At 42.1% G+C, this 27,186-nt stretch overlaps 1 protein-coding gene and 1 long non-coding RNA gene across 3 annotated transcripts in view; one reads left to right on the top strand and one right to left on the bottom strand.

Annotated features, from left to right (window-relative positions):
• Positions 1-17,497, bottom strand: part of LOC111139456 (oral-facial-digital syndrome 1 protein-like) — a 51,500-nt gene extending 34,003 nt beyond the window's left edge. The window contains exons 1-5 of the mRNA XM_022491720.1: positions 17,399-17,497; positions 16,919-17,017; positions 13,397-13,597; positions 1,481-1,549; positions 1,366-1,393 (exon numbers count right to left, since the gene is read on the bottom strand). Of these exons, the coding sequence (XP_022347428.1) occupies positions 1,366-1,393; positions 1,481-1,549; positions 13,397-13,597; positions 16,919-17,011 (391 nt within the window). The 5' untranslated portion in view covers positions 17,012-17,017; positions 17,399-17,497. The remainder of the gene's footprint in view (positions 1-1,365; positions 1,394-1,480; positions 1,550-13,396; positions 13,598-16,918; positions 17,018-17,398) is intronic.
• A 171-nt stretch (positions 17,498-17,668) lies between these two features.
• On the top strand, positions 17,669-26,733 carry LOC111139451. Of its 2 annotated transcripts, XR_002640089.1 has the most exons (4): positions 17,669-17,756; positions 18,271-18,410; positions 24,504-24,615; positions 26,604-26,733. It is a non-coding gene; the product is annotated as an uncharacterized LOC111139451 (long non-coding RNA). The 2 variants fall into 2 exon arrangements; XR_002640090.1 differs by lacking the exon at positions 18,271-18,410.
• Positions 26,734-27,186: the final 453 nt, after the last annotated feature.

The raw sequence follows: 27,186 nt of genomic DNA, 5'->3' as shown, positions 1-27,186 counted from the left end.
AAATACCTGTAATAAGTGGATTATTTCCTAATATCCCTTTAGGCCCCAAGGTTCCTTCTGAAAGGAGAGTTAAGGTACAGATAAGCGCTATATCCTTAGATCTGCATGCCCTGTGCAATAGGATAAGAACTATTCGTGTGTGGCTATTTAAGCTTAAGATTCTTCAGTTACACTAGCCACATTTCAAATGTTTAACAGCCACACACGGCTAGCAGCAACCATATCAAACAGCAGAGACGCAGGTGCCCCCCATCCCTACAGGAAATTGACATTAGACAGTCCCGTCTTGGAATACCGAATATGGGATCACTTGACATACCACAGCTCAGAATGGATGACCTACTTTGCAGGCACTCCAGAATGTCCTGCGATCTGATTTACTCATCCTCTGCTAACATTACTCCCAAGAGACGAGGTAATTAAGTCCTAGGCTAATGGCTAACAGAAACTAAATACTCAAATGTTTGCTGAAAGTTAAGTTTTCAGTGAATGCCCTACTGGGGATGGTGGCAATATTGGCAACAGACAAAATCCTGGAGCTCATCAACACAAAAGGGCCACTATGTAATATTACAGATTATTTACAACAGACCTAAAGAGTATGCATTTCATCCAAGTTACCAGCTTAACTTCATGCCACAAAGTCTATCGTCCAGTCTAGCTCATGGTCTGGCATGTTATGGACTCCATGAAGGTTAATATCAAGCCCAAGAATAAAGCAACTTATCAGGCTCATATAAACACTTAATAAAAAGTATATATGTAACACTTATACTGACCCAATACTTCGTTCTTAGAGCAAATATTAAGAATCTAGGAACTGTACTTGAGGGGGAGATCTACACTAAAGACACCTAGCCTTAAAATTGTTAGTTTGTGTGTGTGGAAATGTTCGCAACAGTGGGTATCTTTACAATATGCAGCTTTCACATCATTTCTAGGGTCCTATCAACTTTCACATCATTTCTAGGGTTCTATCAACTCTATAGTTTTGGGGTTTTTTTGGTATCTAAGGACAATTAAGAAGAGTGGAATTTAGAGAAGTTATTGACATTTGTCAAAATAGATGAAGTGTTCTGTTTATTTAAAAGGTAAGGTACTGGGGTGCCTGGCTGGCTCAATCAGTGGGGCGTGTGACTCCTGATCTTAGGGTCATGATTTCAAGCTCCACGTTGGGTGTAGAGATTAATTAAATAAAATCTTTTAAAAATATTAGGTAAGAAGGTAAGTACTGTTACAGCATGGAAACTCAAATTCATATTAAATTCCCTACTCATACCCCTCAATATTATTATTTTCATAGTTTTACAGGAAAAAGTACATGACAAAAATGTTGCTATTTTCTACAAAGATGCAGGCTCCTACCTTTGTTTTCTTTATCAAATCCTGAAATCTGTTAAAAGAAAATATTTTATCTTTATTCAACTGTTCAGTTACAATTAACAGACCAAACCAGGTTATAAAAACTAAACAATCATACCAGTGATTTGTAGAGACTGGATTCAGGGTTGATTTTAATGAGTTGTAATAGATCTTGTATAGTAAATACCTTAAGGAAAAGAAAAGTTAGACATATTTTTACATCAGTGTTTAAATGGTAAACTAGGACATTTCTGAAGACTAAGAATCATGGTTCAGACCAAATTAAAAAATATTATGATCAAGCTAAAATAAAACTGAAGCACTTTCTTATACTATTGATAACATATTAAAGTCACAAGGATAAAATATTTTTCTTCATCACATAATTAACCTCCAACTATTACACACTGAAGACAATAGGTCTAATATGTCTAAATGGTTAATGCCTTACAGATTACAAACACTCTAATAGGTGATGAACCAGTGAATACATGTGTGAATTTGAGGGTCTTTCAATTGCAGTAAAGTTTTTAAAGTATTACTGCTTCAAAATATAAATAAACTTTTACTGTCATTACCAGAATGAATAATTAAAGCATACCTAAAATAGTCTTAAACATTTTGTGTGGCTATTTGTTTTTTTTTTTTTTTAAGATTTTATTTATTTACTTGAGAGAGAGCGAGAGAGCAAGCAGGGTGAAGGGCAGAGGGATAAGCAGACTCCCCGCTGAGCAGGGAGCCCGAAGCTAGGGCCCAATCCTGGGACTCCAGGATCATGACCTGAGCTGAAGGCAGATAACAACTGAGGCACCCAGGCACCCCTTGGGTGGCTATTCTTATTATATATTTTTACTACAATATTTATCATTTACTAGGTTTACCCTGAGAACATGGATAGGTTTTCAAATGGTTTTCCTTTATAGAAAATATTCTGCACAGCATTTTAGAGTAGAACCTTTAAGTATGTGAACTGGATTAACTATTGCTGTAACAACTGTGTAACTATTACTCATGCAATAAGCAAAATTGTGAAACATAACTGGAAACTCAGGGATGCCTGGCTGGCTCAGTCAGTAAAACATAGGACTCTTGATTTGAGGTCATGAGTTCAAGCCCCCATTTGGGCTTAGACCTTACTTTAAACAAACAAACAACAAAACTTAAAAGACTGATGGACCAAACAAGAACTCCTAATGTTGACAAATAAAATTTGGTTGTTAAATAAAAACAGTATATTTGAATTTTCAAATACTAACATTGTTCTTATTTTCTTAAAACATCTGAATATGAACTTTTAGTCAATTATAGACAAGATAAAGAACAAAAATAGAGAAACAACACCAAGAGTTAAACTATGGACTTTAAGGGTGTCTGGGTGGCTCAGGCAGTTAAGCATCTGCCTTCAGCTCTGGTCATGGTTCTGGAGCCTAAGATCAAGCCCGACTCAGGCTCCCTGCTAAGCAGGGAGTCTGCTTTTCTCTCTACCCTTCCTCCTACTCCCTGTTGCTCTCACACTCAAATTAACCTTTTAAAAAGTAAATAAAAATAAACCATGGACTTTAGGTAGTAAGATGTGACAATGTAGATTCTATGGCAAAAATGTATATAATGGGGGCACCTGGGTGATTCAGGGGGTTAAGCATCTGCCTCTTGATTTCAGCTCAGGTCATGATCCCAGGGTCAGGAGATGGAGTCCTGCTGAGGGCTCCACAATAGGCATGGAGCCTGTTTAAGATTCTCTCTTTTCCTTTGTGCTCCTCCCCACCTCCCTCTTTATTTTTTTTGGTAAACATTTTATTTATTTATTTATTTGACAGAGAGAGAGAACACAAGCAGGCATAGAGACAGGAGAGGGAGATGCAGACTATCTACCGAGTAGGAAGCCTGATGCAGGGCTCAATCCCAGGACCCTGGGATCATGACCTGAGCCAAAGGCAGATGCTTAACCCTTTCCTCTTTAAAAAAAAAAAAAAAAATCAAGTATATAATAAAAAATGTTACTAGTAGGGGAGGCTGTGCATGTGTGGAAGCAGGGAGCATTTAGGCTATGTTCCTTTGCTCAACTTTGCTCTGAATCTCAACTCCTTTAAAAAATTAAGTCTATTAAAAGTAGGCAAAGTCAGCTGTATCAGCCTTTAAAATAATCGAGTGTTGGGGCACCTGGCTGGCTCAGTGGGTTAAAGCCTCTGCTTTATGTTCTGGTCATGATCTCAGGGTCCTGGGATCAAGCACCCCATCGGCTCTCTGCTCAGCAGGGAGCCTACTTCCCTTCTTCTCTCTCTGCCTGCCTCTCTGCCTACTTGTGATCTCTCTGTCAAATAAATTAATAAAATATTAAAAAAAATAAAATAAAAATAAAAAATAAAGGGGAGACAAGATGGCGGGTAAGTAGGAGGAGGCACCATTTCAACCTGTACCCTAAAGTGAGCTGATTACCTACCAAAGAATTCCGATCACCCATGAAAACAGCCAGAGACCAGAATTATACACGTCTGGATCTCTACAGCGGCAGAAGAGGCCAGTGGGCAGGTAAAGCGGAGTAGGAACTTCGGACTGATATCGGAAGATAAACAAAAGGGGGAGGAAGCCACCAGAGGCAACCGACTGGAAAGTAATACCCCAATCTGAGAGTGCCCTGCGTCTGGGGATCAGCATTAACTTGGAGTCTGGTTGAAAGCACTCAAAGAGAGCAAAGGATTGCGGGGTGAAATTGCGGGAATCAGGGCGGCTAGGGACAGGGGCTTAAGTCCCCGGACCCAGGACAGCCTCCCCTGGCACTGAGCCAGAGAGAGTGCGGCGGAGAAACCAGGTCTTGGTCCTGAGCCGCCAGCACGCGAGATCGCGTGAGGTCCGGCTCCTGTGAGGGGCTGGGAGGCTCGCCAGAAGACAGAGGCTCCAGAGCCAGAAGGCAGGTGCCACAGAGCCTGAGACGCGCACCCCTCCCCCCCCCCCCCCCCCCCCCCCGCCCCTCGCTCTTAGACCCGTGCCCTTCCGATGCGCCCAAGCCAAGCGCTCTTAGACCCAGAAAGGCCAGGCACTCACAGCCCAGGCCAGAGGGAAAATCTCAGCGTGCGATCACTGCTTGGAACTTCTCTGACAGTCTGGAGCTGCCCAGACAGCCACCGCTGCTGTGGTTTTGGGTAAAAACAGAAGATCCTGTGTCCCCAGGGACCGCGACTCGGAACCTGCTCTGCCAGCAGCCAAGGGGGAATTTATTTGGGCTCTGCAGCCAGAATGAGGCCTCTCTCTGAGAGGGAGGTCAGGGTGCAGTTTGCTTTCCTCTAAACCTACAAAAACCATCAAAAGCGGTCAAGACAAAGAAAAAAAAAGTGAACATAAAAACCAGAGATCAAAAGCCTGAAAAAACCGGTTTCCTCAGAGCCCACCCCCTGGAGGGGGGCGGGAGGACTTAACTCAGGGAACATCATTGACTGAAAACCCACGTGGCAGGCCCCTCCCCCAGAAAACCAACCAGGAAAGAGAAAAAAAAAAAAAAAGACAAGAGAACCACCACCACTACTTCATAGGACAACTTTTATTTTTTACTCGTTCCCACTATTCTGGTTCATTTCTTTTTATATACATAATTTTTTAACCTATTTACAATCACAGTGAGATGTCCAGTACATCAAACTCCATAATAACCTTCTGAACTTTTTGATTCATACACCTGTGTTTTTCTTTTGCATTTCTATTTCTCTTTTAATTTTAGTTTAGTTTAGTCTAGTTTATTCCTTTTTTATTTTTATTTTCTAATATTCATATAGAGTTAAACTTCAAGGTAATCCCCTTTCCCCAATCAATGCTACCCCTATAGGTAAAACAATTTTTAACCCCCCTTTATCTTAGGCAAGTTGAGTCCTTAACAAAGATATCAAGATACATCCAGGAAGAATCAAAACAACCTTCCTCGCCCACGCCCACACTGAGAATTTATTACCACTCTCCCATCTTTTTCTTCCGCCAGTGTTTCTGTGTTTTTCCTGATAGTATATAAATCTTACACTTGGGGTTCTTTTTGATGAGGTTCTTCCTTTATTTGCCTATATATATATATATATATATATATATTTTTTTTTTTTCCTCTTGTCATATACTTTTATCAGTCTTTTTGTCTATTTTTGTTTGTATACTTCCTAAATCTTACCTTGGGGCCCATTTGGGCTGAACCTTCTCTTTTATCTTCCCTTTTTTTCCTGTCTTTCTCTTTTTCTTTTTCTTTTCTTTTTTCTCTCATTTGGGTGGGGAATCCTGATTGCTCAGAAGCGTTCCAGGGTGCACCTTGACGGCACCATGGTCGATACATCCAGCTACATCTGTTCAGTCATCTCTCACCAAAATGACTAGGAGGAGGAATGCCCAACAGAAGAAAAATACAGAGGATGGGCCTTCTGCAACAGAGCTAACGGCTATCAATATAGACAATATGTCGAAAAGAGAATTCAAGCTAACGATTATCCAGGCAATAGCTGGGTTGGAGAAAGCCGTGGATGACCAAATGGAATTGATTAGGGCCAAACTGAAAGCAACCAGGGAAGATGTTCACAATGTTAGGGCTGATCTGAAAACTACCAAGGAAGAGGTTCACAAAGATCTCAATGAGTTCCAATCTAATCTAAATTCTCTCAAAGCTAGGGTAACTGAGACAGAATATAGAATTAGTGATCTGGAGGACAAACAGAGAGAAAGGATCAGGAGGAAGTCTGGAACAAACAGCTTAGAAGCCATGAAAACAGAATCAGGGAAATAAATGATGCCATGAAACGTTCCAATGTCAGAATTATTGGAATCCCTGAAGGGGACGAGAAAGAAAGAAGTCTAGAAGACATAGAGGAACAAGTTCTTCATGAAAATTTTCCCAATCTCACGAATGGACCCAGCGATCATGTACTGGAGGCCGAACGGTCTCCACCCAAGATTATAGATTCAAGAAAAACATCAAGGCACCTGATAGTCAAATTGAGGAATCATAATTGTAAATATCTTTTTTTTTTAATTTCTTATTTTTTATAAAATTTTTTTTTATCCCCCGGAGCAGAGGTCTGTGAATCGCCAGGTTTACACACTTCACAGCACTCACCATAGCACATACCCTCCCCAATGTCCATAACCCCACCCCCCTCCCCCCAGCAACTCTCAGTTTGTTTTGTGAGATTGAGAGTCACTTATGGTTTGTCTCCCTCCCAATCCCATCTTGTTTCACTAAATCTTCTCCTACCCCTTAACCCCCCATGTTGCATCTCCACTCCCTCATATTAGGGAGATCATATGGTAGTTGTCTTTCTCCGATTGACTTATTTCGCTAAGCATGATACCCGCTAGTTCCATCCATGTTGTCGCAAATGGCAAGATTTCATTTCTTTTGACGGCTGCATAGTATTCCGTTGTGTATATATACCACATCTTCTTTATCCATTCATCTATTGATGGACATCTAGATTCTTTCCACAGTTTGGCTATTGTAGACATTGCTGCTATAAACATTCGGGTGGGGAATCCTGATTGCTCAGAAGCATTCCAGGGTGCTCAACATTTGTATCTTTAGGGTAAATACCCAGCAGTGCAATTGCTGGGTCATAGGGTAGCTCTATTTTCAACATTTTGAGGAACCTCCATGCTGTTTTCCAGAGTGGTTGCACCAGCTTGCATTCCCACCAACAGTGTAGGAGGGTTCCCCTTTCTCCGCATCCTCGCCAGCATCTGTCATTTCCTGACTTGTTAATTTTAGCCATTCTGACGGGTGTGAGGTGATATCTCATTGTGGTTTTGATTTGTATTTCCCTGATGCCGAATGATATGGAGCACTTTTTCATGTGTCTGTTGGCTATCTGGATGTCTTCTTTACAGAAATGTCTGTTCAGGTCTTCTGCCCATTTCTTGATTGGATTATTTGTTCTTTGGGTGTTGAGTTTGCTAAGTTCTTTATAGATTTTGGACACTAGCCCTTTATCTGATATGTCATTTGCAAATACCTTCTCCCATTCTGTCATTTGTCTTTCAGTTTTGTTAACTGTTTCCTTTGCTGTGCAAAAGCTTTGATCTTGATGAAATCCCAATAGTTCATTTTTGCCCTTGCTTCCCTTGCCTTTGGCGATATTCCTAGGAAGATGTTGCTGCAGCTGAGGTCGAAGAGGTTGCTGCCTGTGTTCTCAAGGATTTTGATGGATTCCTTTCTCACACTGAGGTCCTTCATCCATTCTGAGTCTATTTTTGTGTGTGCTGTAAGGAAAAGATCCAATTTCATTTTTCTGCATGTGGCTGTCCAACTTTCCCAACACCATTTATTGAAGAGGCTGTCTTTTTTCCATTGGACATTCTTTCCCGCTTCCTCGAAGATTAGGTGACCATAGAGTTGAGGGTCTATTTCTGGGATCTCTATTCTGTTCCATTGATCTATGTGTCTGTTTCTGTGCCAGTACCATGCTGTCATACCAAGGCTAGGACTTCTAGTACTATGTTGAATAGCAGTGGTGATAATGGACATCCCTGCCGTGTTCCTGACCTTAGCAGAAAGGCTTTCAGTTTTTCTCCACTGAGAATATTTGCGGTGGGTTTTCCATAGATAGCTTTGATAATATTGAGGTATGTGCCCTCTATCCCTCCACTTTGAAGAATTTTGATCAGGAAGGGATGCTGTACTTTGTCAAATGCTTTTTCAGCATCTATGGAGAGTATCACATGGTTCTTGCTCTTTCTTTTATTAATGTGTTGTATCACATTTGTAGGTATAATCTCTTGAAGACGCTAGGAAAAGAGGCTCCTTACTTACAGAGGAAAGCCTATCAGAATAATGTCAGACCTGTCCACAGAGACCTGGCAAGCCAGAGAGGGCTGGCAAGATATATTCAGGGCACTAAACGAGAAGAACATGCAGCCAAGAATACTTTATCCAGCAACACTGACATTCAAAATGGATGAAGAGATAAAGAGTTTCCAAGACCTGCAAGGCTTAAAAGAGTATGCAACCAACAAGCTGACACTGCAGGAAATATTAAGGGCGGTTCTGTAAAAGAGGAAAAATCCTAAGAATAGCGTTGAACAGAAATATAGAGACAATGTACAGAAAGAAAGACTTCAAAGGTAACACGTTGTCAATAAAAACATATCTATCAATAATCACTCTCAATGTGAATGGCCTAAATGCGCCCGTCAAACAACATAGGGTGGCAGATTGGATAACTGATAAGACCCATCCATATGTTGTCTACAAGAGACCCATTTTGAACCTAAAGATACATCCAGACTGAAAATGAAGGGATGGAGAAGCATCTTTCATGCCAGTGGACCTCAAAAGAAGGCCAGGGTAGCGATTCTCCTATCAGATAAATTAGATTTTAAACTAAAGACTGTAGTCAGAGATACAAAAGGATGCTACATCATTCTTAAAGGGACTATCCACCAAGATGATCTAACAATTGTAAATATCTACACCCCCAATATGGGAGCAGCAAATTACATAAGAAAACTGTTAATCAGGATAAAGAGTCATATTGATATGAATACATTAATAGTAGGAGATCTTAACATGCCTCTCTCAGAAATAGATCATCCAAGCAGAAAACCAATAAAGAAACAAGAGCATTGAATGACACATTGGACCAGATGGACCTCACAGATATATAGAGAAGATTCCACCCTAAAACAACAGAATACTCATTCTTCTCAAGTGCACATAGAACCTTCTCCAGAATAGACCACATACTGGGTCACAAATCAGGACTCAACCGATACCAAAAGACTGAGATGATTCCCTGCATATTCTCAGATCACAATGCTTTGAAACTGGAGCTCAATCACAAGGAAGAGTTCCAAAGGAACTCAAACACCTGGAAGCTAAAGACCACCTTGCTTAAGAATGCTTGGATCAACCAAGAGATCAAAGAAGAACTGAAACAATGCATGGAAACCAATGAGAATGAAGACACTTCAGTCCAAAACCTATGGGATACAGCAAAGGCGGCCCTAAGGGGGAAATACATAGCCATCCAAGCCTCCCTCAAAAAAAAATTGAAAAATCCAGAATACACCAGCTGTCTCTACACATTAAAGAACCAGAGAATCAACAACAAATCAAACCAACTCCACACATAAGAAGGGAAATAATCAAGATTAGAGCTGAGATCAATGAAGTATTAAACCAGAGATACAGTAGAACATATCAGTGAAACTAGAAGCTGGTTTTTTGAAAGAATCAATAAGATCGATAAACCATTGGCCACACTAATCCAAAAGAAAAGAGAGAAAGCCCAAATTATTAAAATTATGAATGAAAAGCAAGAGATCACAACTAACACCAAGGAAGTAGAAACAATCATCAGAAGTTAGTATCAACAGTTATATGCCAATAAGCTAAGCAACCTAGATGAATTGGATGCATTCCTAGAAAACTATAAACTCCCAAAATTGAACCAGGAAGAAACTGACAACCTAAATAGACCGATATCTAGTAATGAGATTGAAGCAGTGATCAAAAACATCCCAAAAAACAAGAGCCCAGGACCTGATGGATTCCCTGGGGAATTCTACCAAACTTTCAAAGAAAAAATAACACCTATTCTCCTGAAGCTGTTTCAAAAAAGTGAAGCAGAAGAAAACTTCCAGACCCTTTCTATGAAGCCAGCATTACCGTGATCCCCAAACCAGGCAAAAACCCTACCAGAAAGGAGAATTTCAGACCAATATCCCTGATGAATATGGATGCTAAGATTCTCAACAAGATCCTAGCAAACAGGATCCAACAGCACATTAAAAAGATTATCCACCATGACCGGGTGGGATTCACTCCTGGGCTACAAGGATGGTTCAACATTTGCAAATCAATCAGTGTGATAGAACAAATCAATATGAGAAGAGAGAAGAACCACATGGTCCTCTCAATTGATGCAGAAAAAGCATTGGACAAAATCCAGCATCCGTTCCTGATTAAAACGCTTCAAAATATAGGGACAGAGGGAACATTCCTCAACTTCATAAAATCTATCTATGAAAGACACACAGCAAATATCATCCTCAATGGGAAAAAGCTTGCAGTCTTCCCGTTGAGATCAGGAATACGACAAGGATGCCCACTCTCAGCACTCTTGTTCAACATAGTATTAGAAGTCCTAGCAATAGCAATCAGACAACAAAGAGAAATAAAAGGTATCCAAATTGGCAAGGAAGAAGTCAAACTCTATCTCTTCGCAGATGACATAATTCTTTATATGGAAAACCCAAAAGACTCCACTCTCAAACTACTAGAACTCATACAGCAATTCAGTAACGTGGCAGGATACAAAGTCAATGTGCAGAAATCAGTGGCTTTCTTATACACTAACAATGAAAATACAGAAAGGGAAATTAGAGAATCGATTCCATTTACTATAGCACCAAGAACCATAAGATACTTGGGAATAAACCTAACCAAAGAGGTAAAGGAACTGTACTCGAGGAACTACAGAACACTCATGAAAGAAACTGAAGAAGACATAAAAAGATGGAAGACCATTCCGTGCTCTTGAAAGGGAAGAATAAACATTGTTAAAATGTCTATACTGCCTAGAGCAATCTATACTTCTAATGCCATTCCGATCAAAATTCCATCGGTATTTTTCAAAGAGCTGGAGCAAATAATCTAGAATATTGTTGGAACCAGAAGAGACCCCGAATCGCTAAGGAAATGTTGAAAAACAAAAATAAAACTGGGATATCAAGTTACCTGATTTCAAGCTTTGCTACAAAGCTGTGATCACCAAGACAGCATGGTACTGGCATAAAAACAGGCACATAGACCAGTGGAACAGAGTAGAGAGCCCAGATATGGACCCTCAACTCTATGGTCAAATAATCTTCAACAAAACAGGAAAAAATATACAGTGGAAAAAAGACAGTCTCTTCAATAAATAGTTCTGGGGAAACTGGACAGCTATATGCAGAAGAATGAAACTCGACCATTCTCTTACACCGTACACAAAGATAAACTCAAAATGGATAAAAGACCTCCACGTGAGACAGGAATCCATCAGAATCCTAGAGGAGAACATAGGCAGTAACCTCTTCGATATCAGCCACAGCAACTTCTTTCAAGATATGTCTCCAAAGGCAAAGGAAACAAAAGCGAAAATGAACTTTTGGGACTTCATCAAGATCAAAAGCTTCTGCACAGCAAAGGAAACAGTCAACAAAACAAAGAGGCAACCCACGGAATGGGAGAAGATATTTGCAAATGACAGTACAGACAAAAGGTTGATATCCAGGATCTATAAAGAACTTCTCAAACTCAACACGCACAAAACAGATAATCATATCAAAAAATGGGCAGAAGACATGAACAGACACTTCTCCAATGAAGACATACAAATGGCTATCAGACACATGAAGAAATGTTCATCATCACTAGCCATCAGGGAGATTCAAATGAAAACCACATTGAGATACCACCTTACCCCAGTTAGAATGGCCAAAATTAGCAAGACAGGAAACAATGTGTGTTGGAGGGGATGTGGAGAAAGGGGAACCCTCTTACACTGTTGGTGGGAATGCAAGTTGGTGCAACCACTTTGGAGAACAGTGTGGAGATTCCTCAAGAAATTAAAAATAGAGCTTCCCTATAACCCTGCCATTGCACTACTGGTGATTTACCCCCAAGATACAGATGTAGTGAAAAGAAGGGCCATCTGTACCCCAATGTTCAGAGCAGCAATGGCCACGGTCGCCAAACTGTGGAAAGAACCAAGATGCCCTTCAACGGACCATGGCATAAGGAAGATGTGGTCCATATACACTATGGGTTATTATGCCTCCATCAGAAAGGATGAATACCCAACTTTTGTAGCAACTTGGACGGGACTGGAAGAGATTATGCTGACTGCAGTAAGTCAAGCAGAGAGAGTCAATTATCATATGGTTTCACTTATTTGTGGAGCATAACAAATAATGGAAGACAAGGGGAGCTGGAGAGAAGGGAATTGAGGGAAAATTGGAAGGGGAGGTGAACCATGAGAGAATATGGACTCTGAAAAACAATCTGAGGGGTTTGAAGCAGCAGGGGGTGGGTGGTTGGGGGATCCAGGTGGTGGGTATTATAGAGGGCACGGATTGCATGGAGCACTGGGTGTGGTGCAAAAACAATGAATACTGTTATGCTGGAAAAATAAAAAATTAAAAAAAAAATTAAATAAAAAATAAAGAAATAAAATAAAATAATCAAGTGTGTCTAGATTTCTCAACCATTACTGTTAAACATTAAGCAACTAGAAAATTGGTAAAAATAGGTGTTTTAGTATTTGAGAATTCCATAGATTTTTTATTTTTATTTCTTTAAAGATTTTATTTGACAGAGAGAGATCACAAGTCAACAGAGAGGTAGGCAGAGAGAGGGGGAAGCAGGCTCCCTGCTGAATAGATAGACTAATGTGGGGCTCAATACCAGAACCCTGAGATCATGACCTGAGCCGAAGGCAGAAGCTTAACCCACTGAACCACCCAGGTGCACCAAGAATTCCAGAGATTTTTAAAAACTATTGTATCCCTCATTTCCCTTATGTAATTCTAAGGAACAGAAATATCTGAAGAGACTTTGACATAGTAAGAACAACACGTTTTAGAGATGTAGATTTATGGTCCTGCATTGATATTTACAAATCATGTGACGTTGAGCAAAGTACCTCACCTCTCCATAGGCTGGCTCCTCATCTGTAATACAGGTAACACCCGCCCTGTGACTAGTACAGTAACAATCTTACAACAGATTCAACATCACTGACAACTGTGAGTCTTAGTAGACAACACTGAATGGGAGGTCAATTCTAACACCAAAACAGTCATTCTTCACATCACAATTTTACCAAAGACTAATTGAGATTCCAAGGATTTGGAAACAATCAACTTTAGTACTTCCACTTTGTTACGTGATCAAATATATGATGTGAATTCAAAGATGACTGAGAAATGGACCTCGCTCACTAGGGAATATGCTGCGAGAGTGCGGCCCTTCCCATTATCTCAGAAAAAAACTGTTAATAGAAAATTCAAAAACAGAAAAGGAAAACTTTACCTTTTCTTTGGCCAAACCACTTTCCGGAAAGAAAACAGAGCGTGAATACTCGTAGCCACATCTTTGTAAGTGATCTGCTACTAGACAGTTAGAAGCATCCACTAAGAGGGCACTCCCTTCCACTGAAATGGACTGGGGCTGCAGTTCTCTACTCAACACAGGGTGCATCAATTCATGAATTAGCTGGTTGCGGAGCTGTGTCTAGCCCAAAAAAAAAAAAAAAAAAAAACACACACATGAAGGGAAATAAATTCAGCAATATTATTTCACTGGAGATACACAGATCTGTACATGAATTAGCATCTTTATTTCCAGAATGGTTCTGAACCCATGACCAAAAGCTAGGAACTAACCAACTTCACTTCCCTAGGAGCCCATTTCAGCAGCTTTTCACCAGGGTATCAAGTGCAGGAGACAATTCTACACCTTTTCACCTCTCTGTGGACTACTAAAGGATATGAAAATACTGGGCATATTGATCAAAACAAAACTGGGTTCCCAAAAGGGAAATCACATATGCAAGAAAGAAATTGGTAAACCCAAAAACATATTAAGATATACTTTTGCATACAGTATTTACATCTCAAGACACTGAAGTATAATAATTTTCTTACATTTTATAAGTGAGAAAATTATAGTGTAAAGCGGGTCATTTTTTCAAGGTTGTAACACTACCATTATTCATCTGGGTTTTAACAAAATTCCCCAAATTACTCTGGGTATTTGTTCTAGTCTATTTTGCGTATCATCTGAAAACATACATTTGGGCTGAGCTTAAGAATACACTGCCTAGATTCATGGGGTTCAGCAGTAAATGATATCTAATGACTTCATGTTAATAGAATACAAGCAAGAAACAAATGCAGTTCTTATTATACTTTTTGCTATTCTTTAGCTCAAGAGTAGCACAGTACATAATTACCAGTATAGAATAGGCCTTAGTATAGGTCTAAAGTCTCCTAGTTGGGGTGCCTGGGTGGCTCAGTGGGTTAAGCCTCTGCCTTCGGCTCAGGTCATGATTTCAGGGTCCTGGGATCGAGCCCCACATCGGGCTCTCTGCTCAATGGGAAGCTGCTTCTTCCTCCTCCTCTCTCTCTTTCTCTGCCTCCCTCTCTGCCTACTTGTGATCTCTGTGTGTCAAATAAATAAAAATTTTTAAAGTCTCCTAGTTAAAAAAAAAAAAAAAAAGACATTTACACATAACAGAATATGCATGCTCTGCCTCATCTAGTACAATTCAGTAACTGAAATAAAATGAGAGAAATCATAGCATTCTCCATCAGTAAAATTCAGAGGTGATTTAATTAAATTTGTAACAACTAAAGAATATATTTAGATTCAGCTTAATAAAATGATTTAGGGTGTCTTGCAAACAAACACTGAAATAGGGTAAGATTTAGAAAAGTGAAAGAAGCAGAAAGGAAAGTAAGGGTAGGGAGGAAAAAAAGCAAAGGGCCTTACAGGTCAATCTCCAGCCTAACAAACACAAAAAGCAAGCCATCCAGCACTTGCTGGAAGGAATCCCACAACTGGCTGGGGACTCTCCAGCAGCCAATGTAAAGAGGGAAATCCATTCAGAATTAATGTTCCTAAAATAGAAGTAAGTACAATAACTGGGGGGCTGGAAGAGAAGAAATTTGTGTAGCCTCAGCACAACTCTCTCCAAAATTAAGAGTAGAAATTAAGAGAAAGACTTGATAAATTCCGTTTAATAGACGCTAGATTTTGTACTTCACTAGAAATTCTTTGCAAACACCCAAATAGAATGTTAATTATGCCATTAAAAATTTCAATGAATTTTAAAAATTAAAACTCAGGCCACCGTCACTGAACTGAGAAAACACAAATTAGCTCAGACTTAGTAAGTAAAAATCTGTCTTGCTACTGGTAAAGCTGGGATAACAGAACTGAACAGCCAGCGACACAAAAGAAATATTATTTCTCTAGAAGATACACATTAGTAAAGTGAACCAAGGTAACATAATCCTGATATCAAACCCAAACAGGGACAGCTTAAAAAGGATAAAGATACATCAGTATCATTTCTGACTACAAATAAAACACTCTCAAATCTAATTCAGAAGCACAGTAAAAGAAAATATGCCATGGCCAGGAATCCAAGGATCATTCTACATTAGAAACCGTATTAATACATTATTCACTACAATTAATTCCAAGTGGGTTACAGAGGTTTTTTTGGGTATAATGTAAATCTTCAACAGAGAACTGCTACATAAATCACCCATACATTCAAAGACAAGCCTGGTGCCACTGAAAATGAGGATTTCAAGGAACTCTGAAGGACACAGGAAAATGTTCACCATATAATATCAGATTAAAAAGGAGAGGTGTCTGGCTAGCTCACTCAATGGAGCATGGGACTCTTGGTCTCCAGGTTGTGGGTTCAAGCTCTGCATTGGGGAATGGAAACTACTTTAAAAAAAAGAGAGGGAGGGCACCTGGGTGGCTCAGTGGGTTAAAGCCTCTGCCTTCTGCTCAGATCACGATCCCAGGGTCCTGAGATCCAGCCCCGAGTTGGGCTCCCTACTCAGCAGGGAGCCTGCTTCCTCCTCTCTCTCTGCCTGCCTCTCTGCCTACTCTCTGTCAAATAAATAAAATCTTAAAAAAAAAAAAAAAAAAAACTTATGCCAATTAGTAGCTGTATTAGCGATGAGGTTTCTCTGTTTTTCTATATTTTTCAGATTAATCTCAAGATTTAAGTTACCAAAACAATGGAAGAGAGAAAACTTTTTTTTAAAAGCTCACTTTTTCTTCAGCACTTTCTTTTAAAGAGAAGGAGAGGAGCAGAGGGAGGGGGAAAGACAGAATCTTAAGTAGGCCCCATCCCCAGCACAGAGCTGGTTATGGGCTGAGTCCACAACCCTGATCATGACCAGAGCTGAAACTAAGAGCTGGAGGCTCAACTGACTGAGCCACCCAGGTGCCCCCTTAATTTGACATTTCAAATAACAAAATATACTTTTGAAATGTATAAAGTAATAAAAACATTTGAGCTAATCCTATTCTTTGCTGTTCATATATGTACTAGTATCTGCTGCCCAAATATTTATACATTTCAATATATTTTAAGCAAGAGCATTCCCCAAATTATTCTCCCGTAAATCGTTCAACTCCTGTTTTCCATATGGTGTCTATTTCCTTCATTCAAAAGCGAGTACGATTACAAAACCACTTATTCAGGACTTGCAAACCAGATATATAAACCAAGTCCAACTTTACTAGAATGTGTTCAGTTTACAAAGCTACCCACTACCAGCTTAATATCAGTCCAATAAACCCATGATTTGAATATGCTCTTTTAAGACCACTCAAACTCGAAACCATTTTTAAGACTTCCGTATTCCGTTACAAAGAGTTACAGAGGAACATAAAAATGTAACTTAGCAATACAAACTATGGCTTACTTTTTTAAAAGCCAAGACTTGAATGTGTTTAAATCTGGACTGCGTGTTACAGGTTAACTTGTAAAAGTTATGTAAAAGACATGGCTAAAACGGATACCTTGAGCGTGTCCAGTATACCCCGATCCTTAAACGTCTGGTAAAGCTTTTTTCGCAGTTCATCTTGACTCAACACGTCAGATTCGGGGCGCATAGTGAACTGGAAGAAAAAAATGGTTACGGGTTACCCGGTGGGCTGATGGACCATGAATTTTTGAAAACAGACCAGTGGCCTCCCGGGAAACCTTAAGAGGCTGAGCAGGGGAAAAGAAGCTACAGAGAAAACAAACAACAGGTTTCTTTTCCACCAGTCCCTGGGGAGCAGCCAGTGTATCTACCCGAGCCGTTAGCTGCCAGCTTCCCCTGCCCCCGACTCCCCCCCGCCCGTCCTGCCTTGGCCCGAGTTAACACCCCGCCCGAGCTGCAGGCTCAGGAGTCCCGGCGTTCAGGGCTCGGTCTCTGACTGGGGCCAGTCGGGAAGAACAGGAGAGCTGAACACTTTGTCTCTCGCTCTGAACTAGGAACTCCAACCGACTCGCACTTCCGTTCCCACTGGTTCTGACGGGTAGGCGGGGTCGTGGCCCACACGCGACTTTCCCACGCGGCTGGAGGGCGAGGACCAGTAGTGAGGCAACAAGAGAAAACCGGGTACCAAACGGAATTCGCTGGGCTCCGCGTTGAGCCCGCAATGCCCGCCAAACGGAAGCGCCCTTGTCGGGAGTACTACGGCGCGCGCGCTGGGTTACGCGGCCCTCTGGCCGGAAGCTCCTCCCACCTCTCGCGAGATCGCATCCGCGGACTCTGGCGAGGATTGCTCAGGGAGTTCTGACGGAAGCTGGAAAGCTCGGGTCTGCTGAGGGAAGTGACTGGCTGTTTCCGTTGGCGGCATCTCCCCGCAGGTAGGAGATGGGGTGAGTAGGGGGCGGGAGGTCCAGGGGACGTTCCGGGTCCCGCGTGACGCGGGTTTTGGCCCGGTATCTCCAGCCCGCCCGGGGACAACCGGATCGGACCTGGCCAGTCCCCGTTCGGTCACATCCCAGGCGACTGGGCCGACGCACATCGCGTTTTAGCCCGCAAGTGTCGATCAGCTCGGGGCCTTTTCTTCATTTTGCCTTTCACTGGGACATTCAGCTAATTCAGGGTTTTTTAAACGGCCGTACTGTTGTCATTTGGAGCTGGAAAATTTGTGGGCCCTGTCCGTTGAGGGGCGGGGATAGTCCTCTCACAGGCAGCCTGATAGCTTGTAACAAAGTGCTTGGTAACATTGTCTCGAGTAAGTTTCCAGGTAACCTCAAAGGAGCAGCCCTAAGCTTGTCCTCTGGGCAGTTTGGGATAAATCTGTCACCCAGAGTTTAAAGACTTGGTACACACGTAGGTACTGCCCTTCGATCTCAGCCATCTTTCCTGCTACAGATCTTCCTTGTCCCGGTCGTTATCAGCACCAGGTCCTGGCAGTCACTACTGGCTAATTAGAAGTGGCTCACCAGCGATAACCCATTTGCCATCCCTCACCATATCCCTTTTCCTTTGGACCACATTCATTATATTTGAAGGTAAGATCCTGCTGTATCTCACTCCCAACCCCCAGAAAGGCCTTCCCATTTAAACATTCTCTGGTCCTTCAGTAGCTCCTTTCCAGAGCATTTCTTACCACACACAGTTCAGAGTTATTGATCCTTTTAAAATGAGATTGCCAGAGATGCGTATGTTCCCTGGAGGTGTAATTAGTTAAAAGGACATGATCTTAGTACAGCCTCAAATTGGCATTAGCTTTTTGGGTTACTGTATCAGACTACTGCCCTTTACTGAGCTTGCATTAAATGTAAACTTTTGGGTTCTTGTACATGAACTGCTCTTAACCTAGGTTTCTCTCCTATTGTACAGTTTGGGTTTTTGTTTTTCCTGGTTTTTAACTTTATCGTGTGTGTGTGTGTGTGTGTGTGTGTGTGTGTGTGTGTTCTCTTAAAGTCTATCTTGTTCATTTCACTTAAATTCTCTTAACCTGGAGGGACTGTTGAACCTTTAGTGTTGCCTTCCAGTTTATTAGCTGCCCAAGCATGTTATCCTTCAATGTGATAAATTGTCCCTCACTTAAGCATTCAGAATGTTGATCTGAACTAGGTGAATGTCACACGATGGTTCCCTGTCAACCTACTTGTACAACTTTTAAGTCCCTTTGGGCACTGACATTCAAGTCTGGTAGGAGTGGTCCCTCACTCAACAAATAAAATGAGTGCTGCTGCACCCCCGTCCCCTTGTAGCTCTGACAGTACCACGGACTTCTCGGAGCCACAAATCTCCAGTTTGTTCTCAGGTAGATACCACGTTACTTCATACACTGATTTGCCTTCTCCTGGATTTCTCTTCCAAAACAGAAAGTCTGAGTTTGTCAGGGCTTGTTCTCTTATAACAAGTACTTTGACTAACCACTTGATTTTTGTCTGGGGATTCATGTTAATGTAAATTAAAAGCTCCTAACCTGTTCTGACCGGAGGCAGGTATTTCATACGTATTTCTCTTGGTGTTTTAATCTATTCTGAAAGTACTCAGTTACAGAAGATAAGTTTCTGAAAACAGTAACACTTACGTATCTGAGGTGGTTTGACAGTTTTGTTCCTGAGATTTCCCATGTCCCTGATGAGTATACAGCCACTTTTGTTAGTTAAAGATGTAAGATTTGCTAAGACTTGAAGATCTGTATTTATTGAGGTCTTTTTTTTTTTTTTAATATACTTGTCTTGAGGTTCCTAGCCCGCCTAACTTTTTGTCACACTTGCTATTAGAAAATCATGCTCTTTAAGGGAGCTCCTGGGTGGCTTAGTGGGTTAAGCCTCGCCATCGGCTCAGGTCATGATCCCTGGGATTGAGCCCCTCATCAGGCTCTCTGCTAAGCAGAGAGCCTGCCAACCCCCCCTCCCCCAAAACCACCTGCCTCTCCAGCTACTTGTGATATCTCTCTCTCTCTTTCTCTCTCTCTCTGTCAAATAATTTTTTTAAAAAAGGAAAATCGGGCGCCTGGGTGGCTCAGTGGGTTAAGCCGCTGCCTTCAGCTCAGGTCATGATCTCAGGGTCCTGGGATCGAGTCCCGCATCGGGCTCTCTGCTCGACAGAGAGCCTGCTTCCCTCTCTCTCTCTCTCTCTCTCTGCCTGCCTGCCTCTCTGTCTACTTGTGATCTCTCTCTGTCAAATAAATGATAAATAAAATCTTTAAAAAATAAATAAATAAATAAATAAATAAAAAAGGAAAATCATGCTCTTTGAGAAAACTGAAGTTCAGCAGATCTGCATCCTATGTACCAGATGACCTTTCTCCCCCTCTTCCTGATTGTAGTCTAAGAAGGCTTTTGTTTTTCTTAACTTATTTCACACATTTCCATTCATTTTGTGCTTCACAGCCCTTCTCATGCCCGGCTCACAGGTACGTGATTATTTTTTTGCGTTCGTTACTAGTTAGTGCCCTGTTTCTTATATCATGTACACGCCCTCTTCCAGTTCAAGTTAGTCTAGAGCTCCTGGATCACCACATTGATTTTAGTTGTCACTCCCTCTCAAATAGCTCAAATTACCTGGCCATCAGGGACAGCTACTGTTTTCATCCCAGGTGAGAGTCCTTGAGTCAACAACTCTCATCAGTGGTTATGGGAGTTTCTTCACAAGTGTGGAAACTTCAACTTCTCACAAAGGTGCTGTTAATCATTTGATCACAGACCTCCCCAAGCAGGCCTCTGAGACCGTGAAGGCCTCAGCACGAGAACCTTCACAAGGTTCTTTTCTGTGTTGAGGCCAGGTAGTCCCAGCATGCCTCTCATTCCTGTGTTCCGGCTTCACCCGCCACTGCCCCAGCTACTGCCCCCCACTTCTCGCAGTACCATTCCCCAAGTGTGTCGTGCTTATTCTGTACTGGGCTCTGTGGTAAGCATTAGGGAGGCATGCTGGGCAAGAAAACCACTTAGATTACCCTCAGGTTTCCCCAGGTAGTTTCCCCCTGACTCATCACTGTCCCTGGCTTCCTTCCCCTCCCTCTGACCGTCTACAGTGCTTTGAAACTCTTGTCCTGGGGTAAGTGAACTCCTTTTTTTCCTCAGTCTCCCTACAGAATGCACCTACGTTCTGTGAGCACTTCAAATATGTCCTTTTCCCCTCATTCCGGCAGCTTTCTTGGCTCTGACATGTGTGCTGTCTACTGCTCTAACAAAGTTGAGTGGCTTAAACAACACAAATATATTACCTCACTTGTGTGTGGCACAGACGTCTGCCGCGGGTCTCACTGGGCTGTGTTCCCTTCTGGAGGTTGTTGGGAAGAATTGGTTTCTTTGTGCTTCCAGAGGCTGCTTGCCTTCCGGCCCTTTCTTTCCTCTTCAACACTGGCAACATTGCATCTTCTTGACACCTCTTACCCCCTCTGCCATTGCCCTTCCTTCTGACCTTTTGGGCCTCTCTCTTCCACTTTTTTTTTTTTTTAATTTTAATTTTTTTTTTTAAAAGATTTTATTTATTTACTTGACAGACAGAGATCACCAGCAGACGAAGAGGCAGGCAGAGAGAGAGAGAGAGAGGAGGAAACAGACTCCCAGACGACCAGAGAGCCTGATGCGGGGCTCAATCCCAGAACCCTGGGATCATAACCTGAGCCAAAGGCAGAGGCTTTATCCCAGTGAGCCACCCAGGCACCCTCTCTTCCACTTTTAAAGATCTTTGTAATTATATTGGGCCCACCTGGCTAGTCCGGGCTCCTCTCCCTGTCGTAAGGTCAGCTGGTGAACCACCTCAGTTCTCTCTGCAGCTTTAATTCCCCTTGGCCTGGAAATGAACATTCACAGGTTTTCGAGGTCAGGATGTCGTCAGGGCGGGGCATGCAGTTCTGGAACCAGCACATGCTCAGAATGGACGTGTTCATTTCGTCCCTCTTTTTTATCCTTATTTCTTTTCCTGGTGCATAGACTCATCTTGATACTCTGCTTGATTACCTCAGTCAGGCATTTGGAAACATCCTTGATTCTTCCCTCTTCCTCAGTTCCCCAGTTTAATCCATTGCCAAGTTCTGTGTAGCCATCTCCTCCCCACCTGGAGACTTCTTCTTCTTAGGAGAGGCGTGAAGAGATGTGAAGAAGAGGCCCCTACTCTAGGTGATGGGGAAATGGGGCAGACACACACTGTTCGAGCTCACACAGACAGCAGCAGCTGCTTCACCTGTACTAATTCACACTTTGTAGATGGAGGAAAGGGTTGCTTCTTTTGTATCACAGACTGGAGTACTAAGTAACACTTGCTTCCTGGATGGAGGGAAAGTAGACTTGGCGGAACTTAAAACATTTCAAATCATTGTTACAGAGCCAATACAGAGGCCACCGTCCAATACAGTAGCGACTGACCGCATGTGGCTTTTTAACCAAACAGTGAAAAACTCAGTTCTGCAGACACAATAGCTACCGGTGGCTACCACACTGGACAGTGCAGATACAGAACATTTCCTTCCCCATGGAAAATTCAGTGTATCAGACAGCAGAGAATTCTAAAGTGTGTCTCATCTTTGCCTACCACCTTGGCATAATAAACCTCAAACACTAAGTGATGTAGACATTCCCTTCCGAGACAATGTGGTTGTAGTCTCCCAAGATTTCCATTTTTTCCACTTCACCTTCCAGTTCTGCCTGTATAGTCGAATAGTCACATTACTCGTTCAGCTGCTATGAAATCAAATTATTGGCAGTTCAAGTTCTGTCCAGCTGTAGAGTCTATGACCTGATCTTTATGTGGTGTTTCCTCGGTTCCCTTTCTGTTTATCACCGTGTACTGTCACCGTGTACTGACACTACACAGGCGTAGGAATGAGGGTTTTCTTCCTTAGATGTGTATTGTTTTCTGCTGCTGCTTAAATGTTTGTGTGGCAGAAAGGAAGCCCTTCCCTTGGCAAACTCCAGCTGCAAACTCCTATTCCAATTCGGACATCATTGTCGACTTTGTTCAGATTGAAAGTTCTCATCCCTTTGCCCCTCACGGTTTCTTTCAATCTCGAGAACTGTTGCTAATTCTGCTAGTTTTGCAGAGCTTTCACTTCATTCCTGCCTGTCTTATTATCCAGTTTTACTTTTGGGGCCTTTCCCCCAGTTTTCCCCTAAGACACTTCCTGTAAAGGATCAGATAGTCTTCGTTGCAGCCGCTCAATCCATCATTTTGTCATCAGGCAAAGGCCGCCTTCAGCAACAATAAAAGGATGGACAAGGCCAGATTTGGCCTGCAGGATGCAGCGTCCCAACACCTGGCCCGAGTTACATTCTAAATTCCCTTTACCTCATCGTGCCAAAAGAACGTCTTATTTGCCTCTTTTTCCAGTCATGGGCCTTCCAATTCCAGAGTTCAAAGTGCCAGTTGTGCCTTGATTTCCTTAACAACAGAGATTGTATTCATTAGGAATACATTTCAGATTTTCTCATGTTCAGTGTGATTCAGCAGAAGCCCCAATGAAGCTTGATGAGCCATGGGTTCTGACATACCTCACCGTACCTGCCCTGAGACGGCGTACTCTCAGCCAGGTGGCTGCCCCATGTGGAGGCCTTAAGGGTCAGCACGTCTCCGCATGCATATGCTCCTCTTTGTCGTTCTAGAGAGCCAGATATCGTGCCTAATGTTTCACATGCATTACGTTGTATAATCCTCAAAGTTACTGTAAGGGATCCTGATAGTTGCCTCTGTCTCACCGGGGAGGAAACTGGCATTGGGACTTTAAGGACTGTGCCTGTGGTCATGTTTCCAGTAAGTGGCATAGGTAGACCCGAACCTAGCTTTGTCTGATTCCAAAGACCCTGTGCTAGAAGTACATAAATATGTACATAAATCCTTCCACCCATCTGTCTGTTCATCCAGATTTTGATTGTGCTAAAAGCCACAGAATCCCTGATTCCCCCCGCAACCAACCCCACCCCCAACACTTTCTCTTCATTTCCTTAGCAAACCTATAAACACCAGTTCTGAGATTTCTTAACACCTGAAATGTCTTTCTTTGGGGATTATGGTTTCTTTCATCTTTTCTGGAATACACAATTGTGCCTTCCTTCCTTTCTTTTTTTTTTTTTTCTCTTTTAGTTATCCCTATATCCAATATGCGGCTTGATCTCACAACCCCGACATTGACAGTCACACACACACCACCAACCTAGCGAGCCGGGCGTCCCGTGTCTTCCCTTCTTACAAATGCTGTTTGAGGAGGCATATCATAAGCTCTTGCATTTGCAGAGACTTAGAATTATAGCATACATTGTTCAGGTAGAAAGAAGACAAAATCCGCACCTTTTATCAACTTCTCCCAGTGTTAGTGCTAGTAATGCTAACTGGTACCGTCCAGGTTTGTTCCAGCTTGCTCTGTTCTTTTGGGGTCATGAGAATGTTGTTTTTATGATTTTGTGTTAGAAGTCTTCCAGTTTCCCGGTGAAAATAAGGTACTGGATTCTATAGGACATATCACAGACCTAATTTGTATAGTCCCAAAGCCATTTGTCTATGGCGATATACTGGAAAACGTGACAAGCTTAGTGCTCTCCTCTTCTACTATGTCAGGTTTAAATAAAAAATTGAATTTTAGACTTCTTGTTAACAATTTTTCATTTTCAGTATGGAGTACTGAAAACATGTTATTTTCATTTAACTAGGAGCTATATATTGAAGACAATGTCTGGAAGCTTCTACTTTGTAATTGTGGGCCACCATGATAATCTGGTTTTTAAAATGGAATTTTTGCCAGCTGGAAAAGCAGAATCCAAAGTGCATATGGAACCTTAAAAAATTCTGTAAGAATTGTTATGTTGTTGTAATGATAATGGTGTGGCACGATTTGACAGCTGGGAGAGACCCAGACAGATGAGGTAACTGGAATCCACCACAATTAAATGAGCCTTGCCCTGCAGTCCCACAGGTTGAAAGAAGCCGGCCAGGGAACAGTCTCCAAGTGGCTGACTCATCCTTTGATTCACCACACACTTGGCACATACTAAGGAGCAGGATGCTCTGGGTCTCTTCTCTGATATGTAGTTCACTGTGTCACCCGTTGTGAAAAGCTGCTCCCTGAGGACATAGAAACACAGTCCACCTGTTGTGGGACTGGAAGAACAGTTGTTACTGACTGGAAATGCCATGAGATCCCATTCTGTCCAGGTGAATTACGTTTCTCGTCAGGGTATACGAAGTAGGGCCATCTAAACCTGGAAGGGCTAAAAGAGACCCTTGCTTCCATGCCCTGCTGGCCCTGAGACTACAGCAGTTTTCAGTGCCTATCTGCATGAGCACTGTGAAGCTGCTAGGGGAAGATCCATTCCAGGCCTCTCTCTTAGCTTCTGGTAGTTCCTTGGCTTGTGGCCACAGAACCCCAGTCTTCAAATGGCATTCTTGCTGTGTGCCATCTCTACATGCCCCTTTTTCATAACATGCCAGTATCATAATTAGGGCCATCCTACTCTAGCATACTAACAGCTGCAGTGACCCTCTCTCCAAAGAGGGCCATGTTCTGAGGTACTGGGTGGGGTGGTGGGTGGTTAGGACTTCAACAGAATAATTCAGTTCAGGGAGACAAGATGGCAGGGAAGTAGGAGGAGGCACCATTTCAACCTGTACCCTAAAGTGAGCTGATTACCTACCAAAGAACTCTGATCACCCATGAAATCAGCCTGAGATCAGAATTATACACGTCTGGATCTCTACGGGGGCAGAAGACGCCAGGGGCAGGTAAAGCGGAGTGAGAACGTTGGACTGAAATCGGAAGATAAACAAAAGGTGGAGGGAGCCACCAGAGGCGACCCATTGGAAAGTAATACCCCAATACAAGAGTGCCCTGCATCTGGGGACCAGCATTAACTTGGAGTCTGGTTGAAAGCACTCAGAAAGAGCAGAAGAATTCACTTCAACCCATTAATGGAAGTCTTCGTGAAAAGTTTATTTTGAAATAAAGAATTTCACAGGGTTAAGACTCCCAGGTTGTGAATTCCCTCTCCACATTATGGAGGATAGTCTCACCTCCAGTTAAGCCCACGAAAAGGACACTCAGCTCTGATAGGACTGTCTCCTCATGTTCAGACTGGTGACTACTCACAGCTGGGGCTGATCATGGCCTCCTGCCACTCCCAGTCCCCTGTCATGTAAGCTCCATTCACCTGAAAGAGGCCAACGCTAAGCCTGTAAGAGTGCTACCTCCTCAGCTGTCTCCACTCACCAAATGTCACCGTGTCTCAAGGCCTTCACTGCCCTTTTCCCCTGCTGACCCTGAGATCCATGCCAGTATCACTTCTGTGTAGCTCTCCTTTGCCACCACCTTAGCTCTCCAGCCTACCGCCACCTGTCTGCTAGCCAGAGCCACTTAACGTATTTTTTTCATGTCTTCCTCTAAAAAGATATGAGGGTCTTTAAAGCAGAATCTCTATTTTTAACCTACTGTTCTTCACACACTTAAATAATTACCAAATTTCATAACTTCCTTCTTGCAAAATTAAAAAAATAATCTGTATTGTTTCTTGAACACCAACATTTCATTTGTTAATTGGTTGTTTCTATTTGTTGAGTCTTAGATAGCAAATTGAAAAGAATTTGATGTGAAAACACTTAAGATCTTTTCTAAGTCCCATGACAGTAATAAATGAAGTAGCAGCAGAAGATGCCCCCTACCCCCAAGAAGACTATGTATAGAATTTCCAGAATGAAATGTTGGTGCTCTCGATGCTGTGTGGAAATGTTAATCTGGTACTACTCACGTTGTCATCTAGGACGATCATCGTCATCTGAACCAGTTCATAGCTCATGCTGCTCTTGACCTCGTAGATGAGAATATGTGGCTGTCCAACAACATGTACTTGAAAACTAGACAAGTTCAATGAGTGGTTTGTTTTGGCATTTGTTACTACAGGTTATATCCTTATCTTTAAAAAAAAAAAAAAAAAAAGATCTCTAACTAAGGGTTGGGTAACAGACTAAAACAACATGGGACATAGATGCCAGACTGTGAGTCTGTGGACTTCAAGTGTCAGGCAAAACTGCCATTTATGGGGCTACTGTTATTTGGGCGGGGCGGGGGGGAGGCATTTGTTTAATATTTTTGTTTAACAGATAATTTTGTTTAACAGTTACTTTTAGAACCAAGTCTCAAATAAAGCTATGGTCAAGCTGAACCATTAGGTTGATTTTACTTCATTCTGTAGTGACTTTCTAACGTAGAAAGATTGTGTCATCTGATAAAAGTTACCTAACTTCAAATGCATTTTACATATTTGACTTTTCCAGCAAAATACAATGCGTGTGACTCATTTGAAAGATACCATATCACCTCACTACTTTTCATTTTTCATTTCT

The sequence above is a fragment of the Enhydra lutris genome, unplaced genomic scaffold (genome assembly GCF_002288905.1).
Source record: "Enhydra lutris kenyoni isolate GAN:26980312 unplaced genomic scaffold, ASM228890v2 scaffoldscaffold108, whole genome shotgun sequence".
NCBI lineage: Eukaryota > Metazoa > Chordata > Mammalia > Carnivora > Mustelidae > Enhydra > Enhydra lutris.
This window is presented reverse-complemented; position numbering and strand designations above follow the sequence as displayed.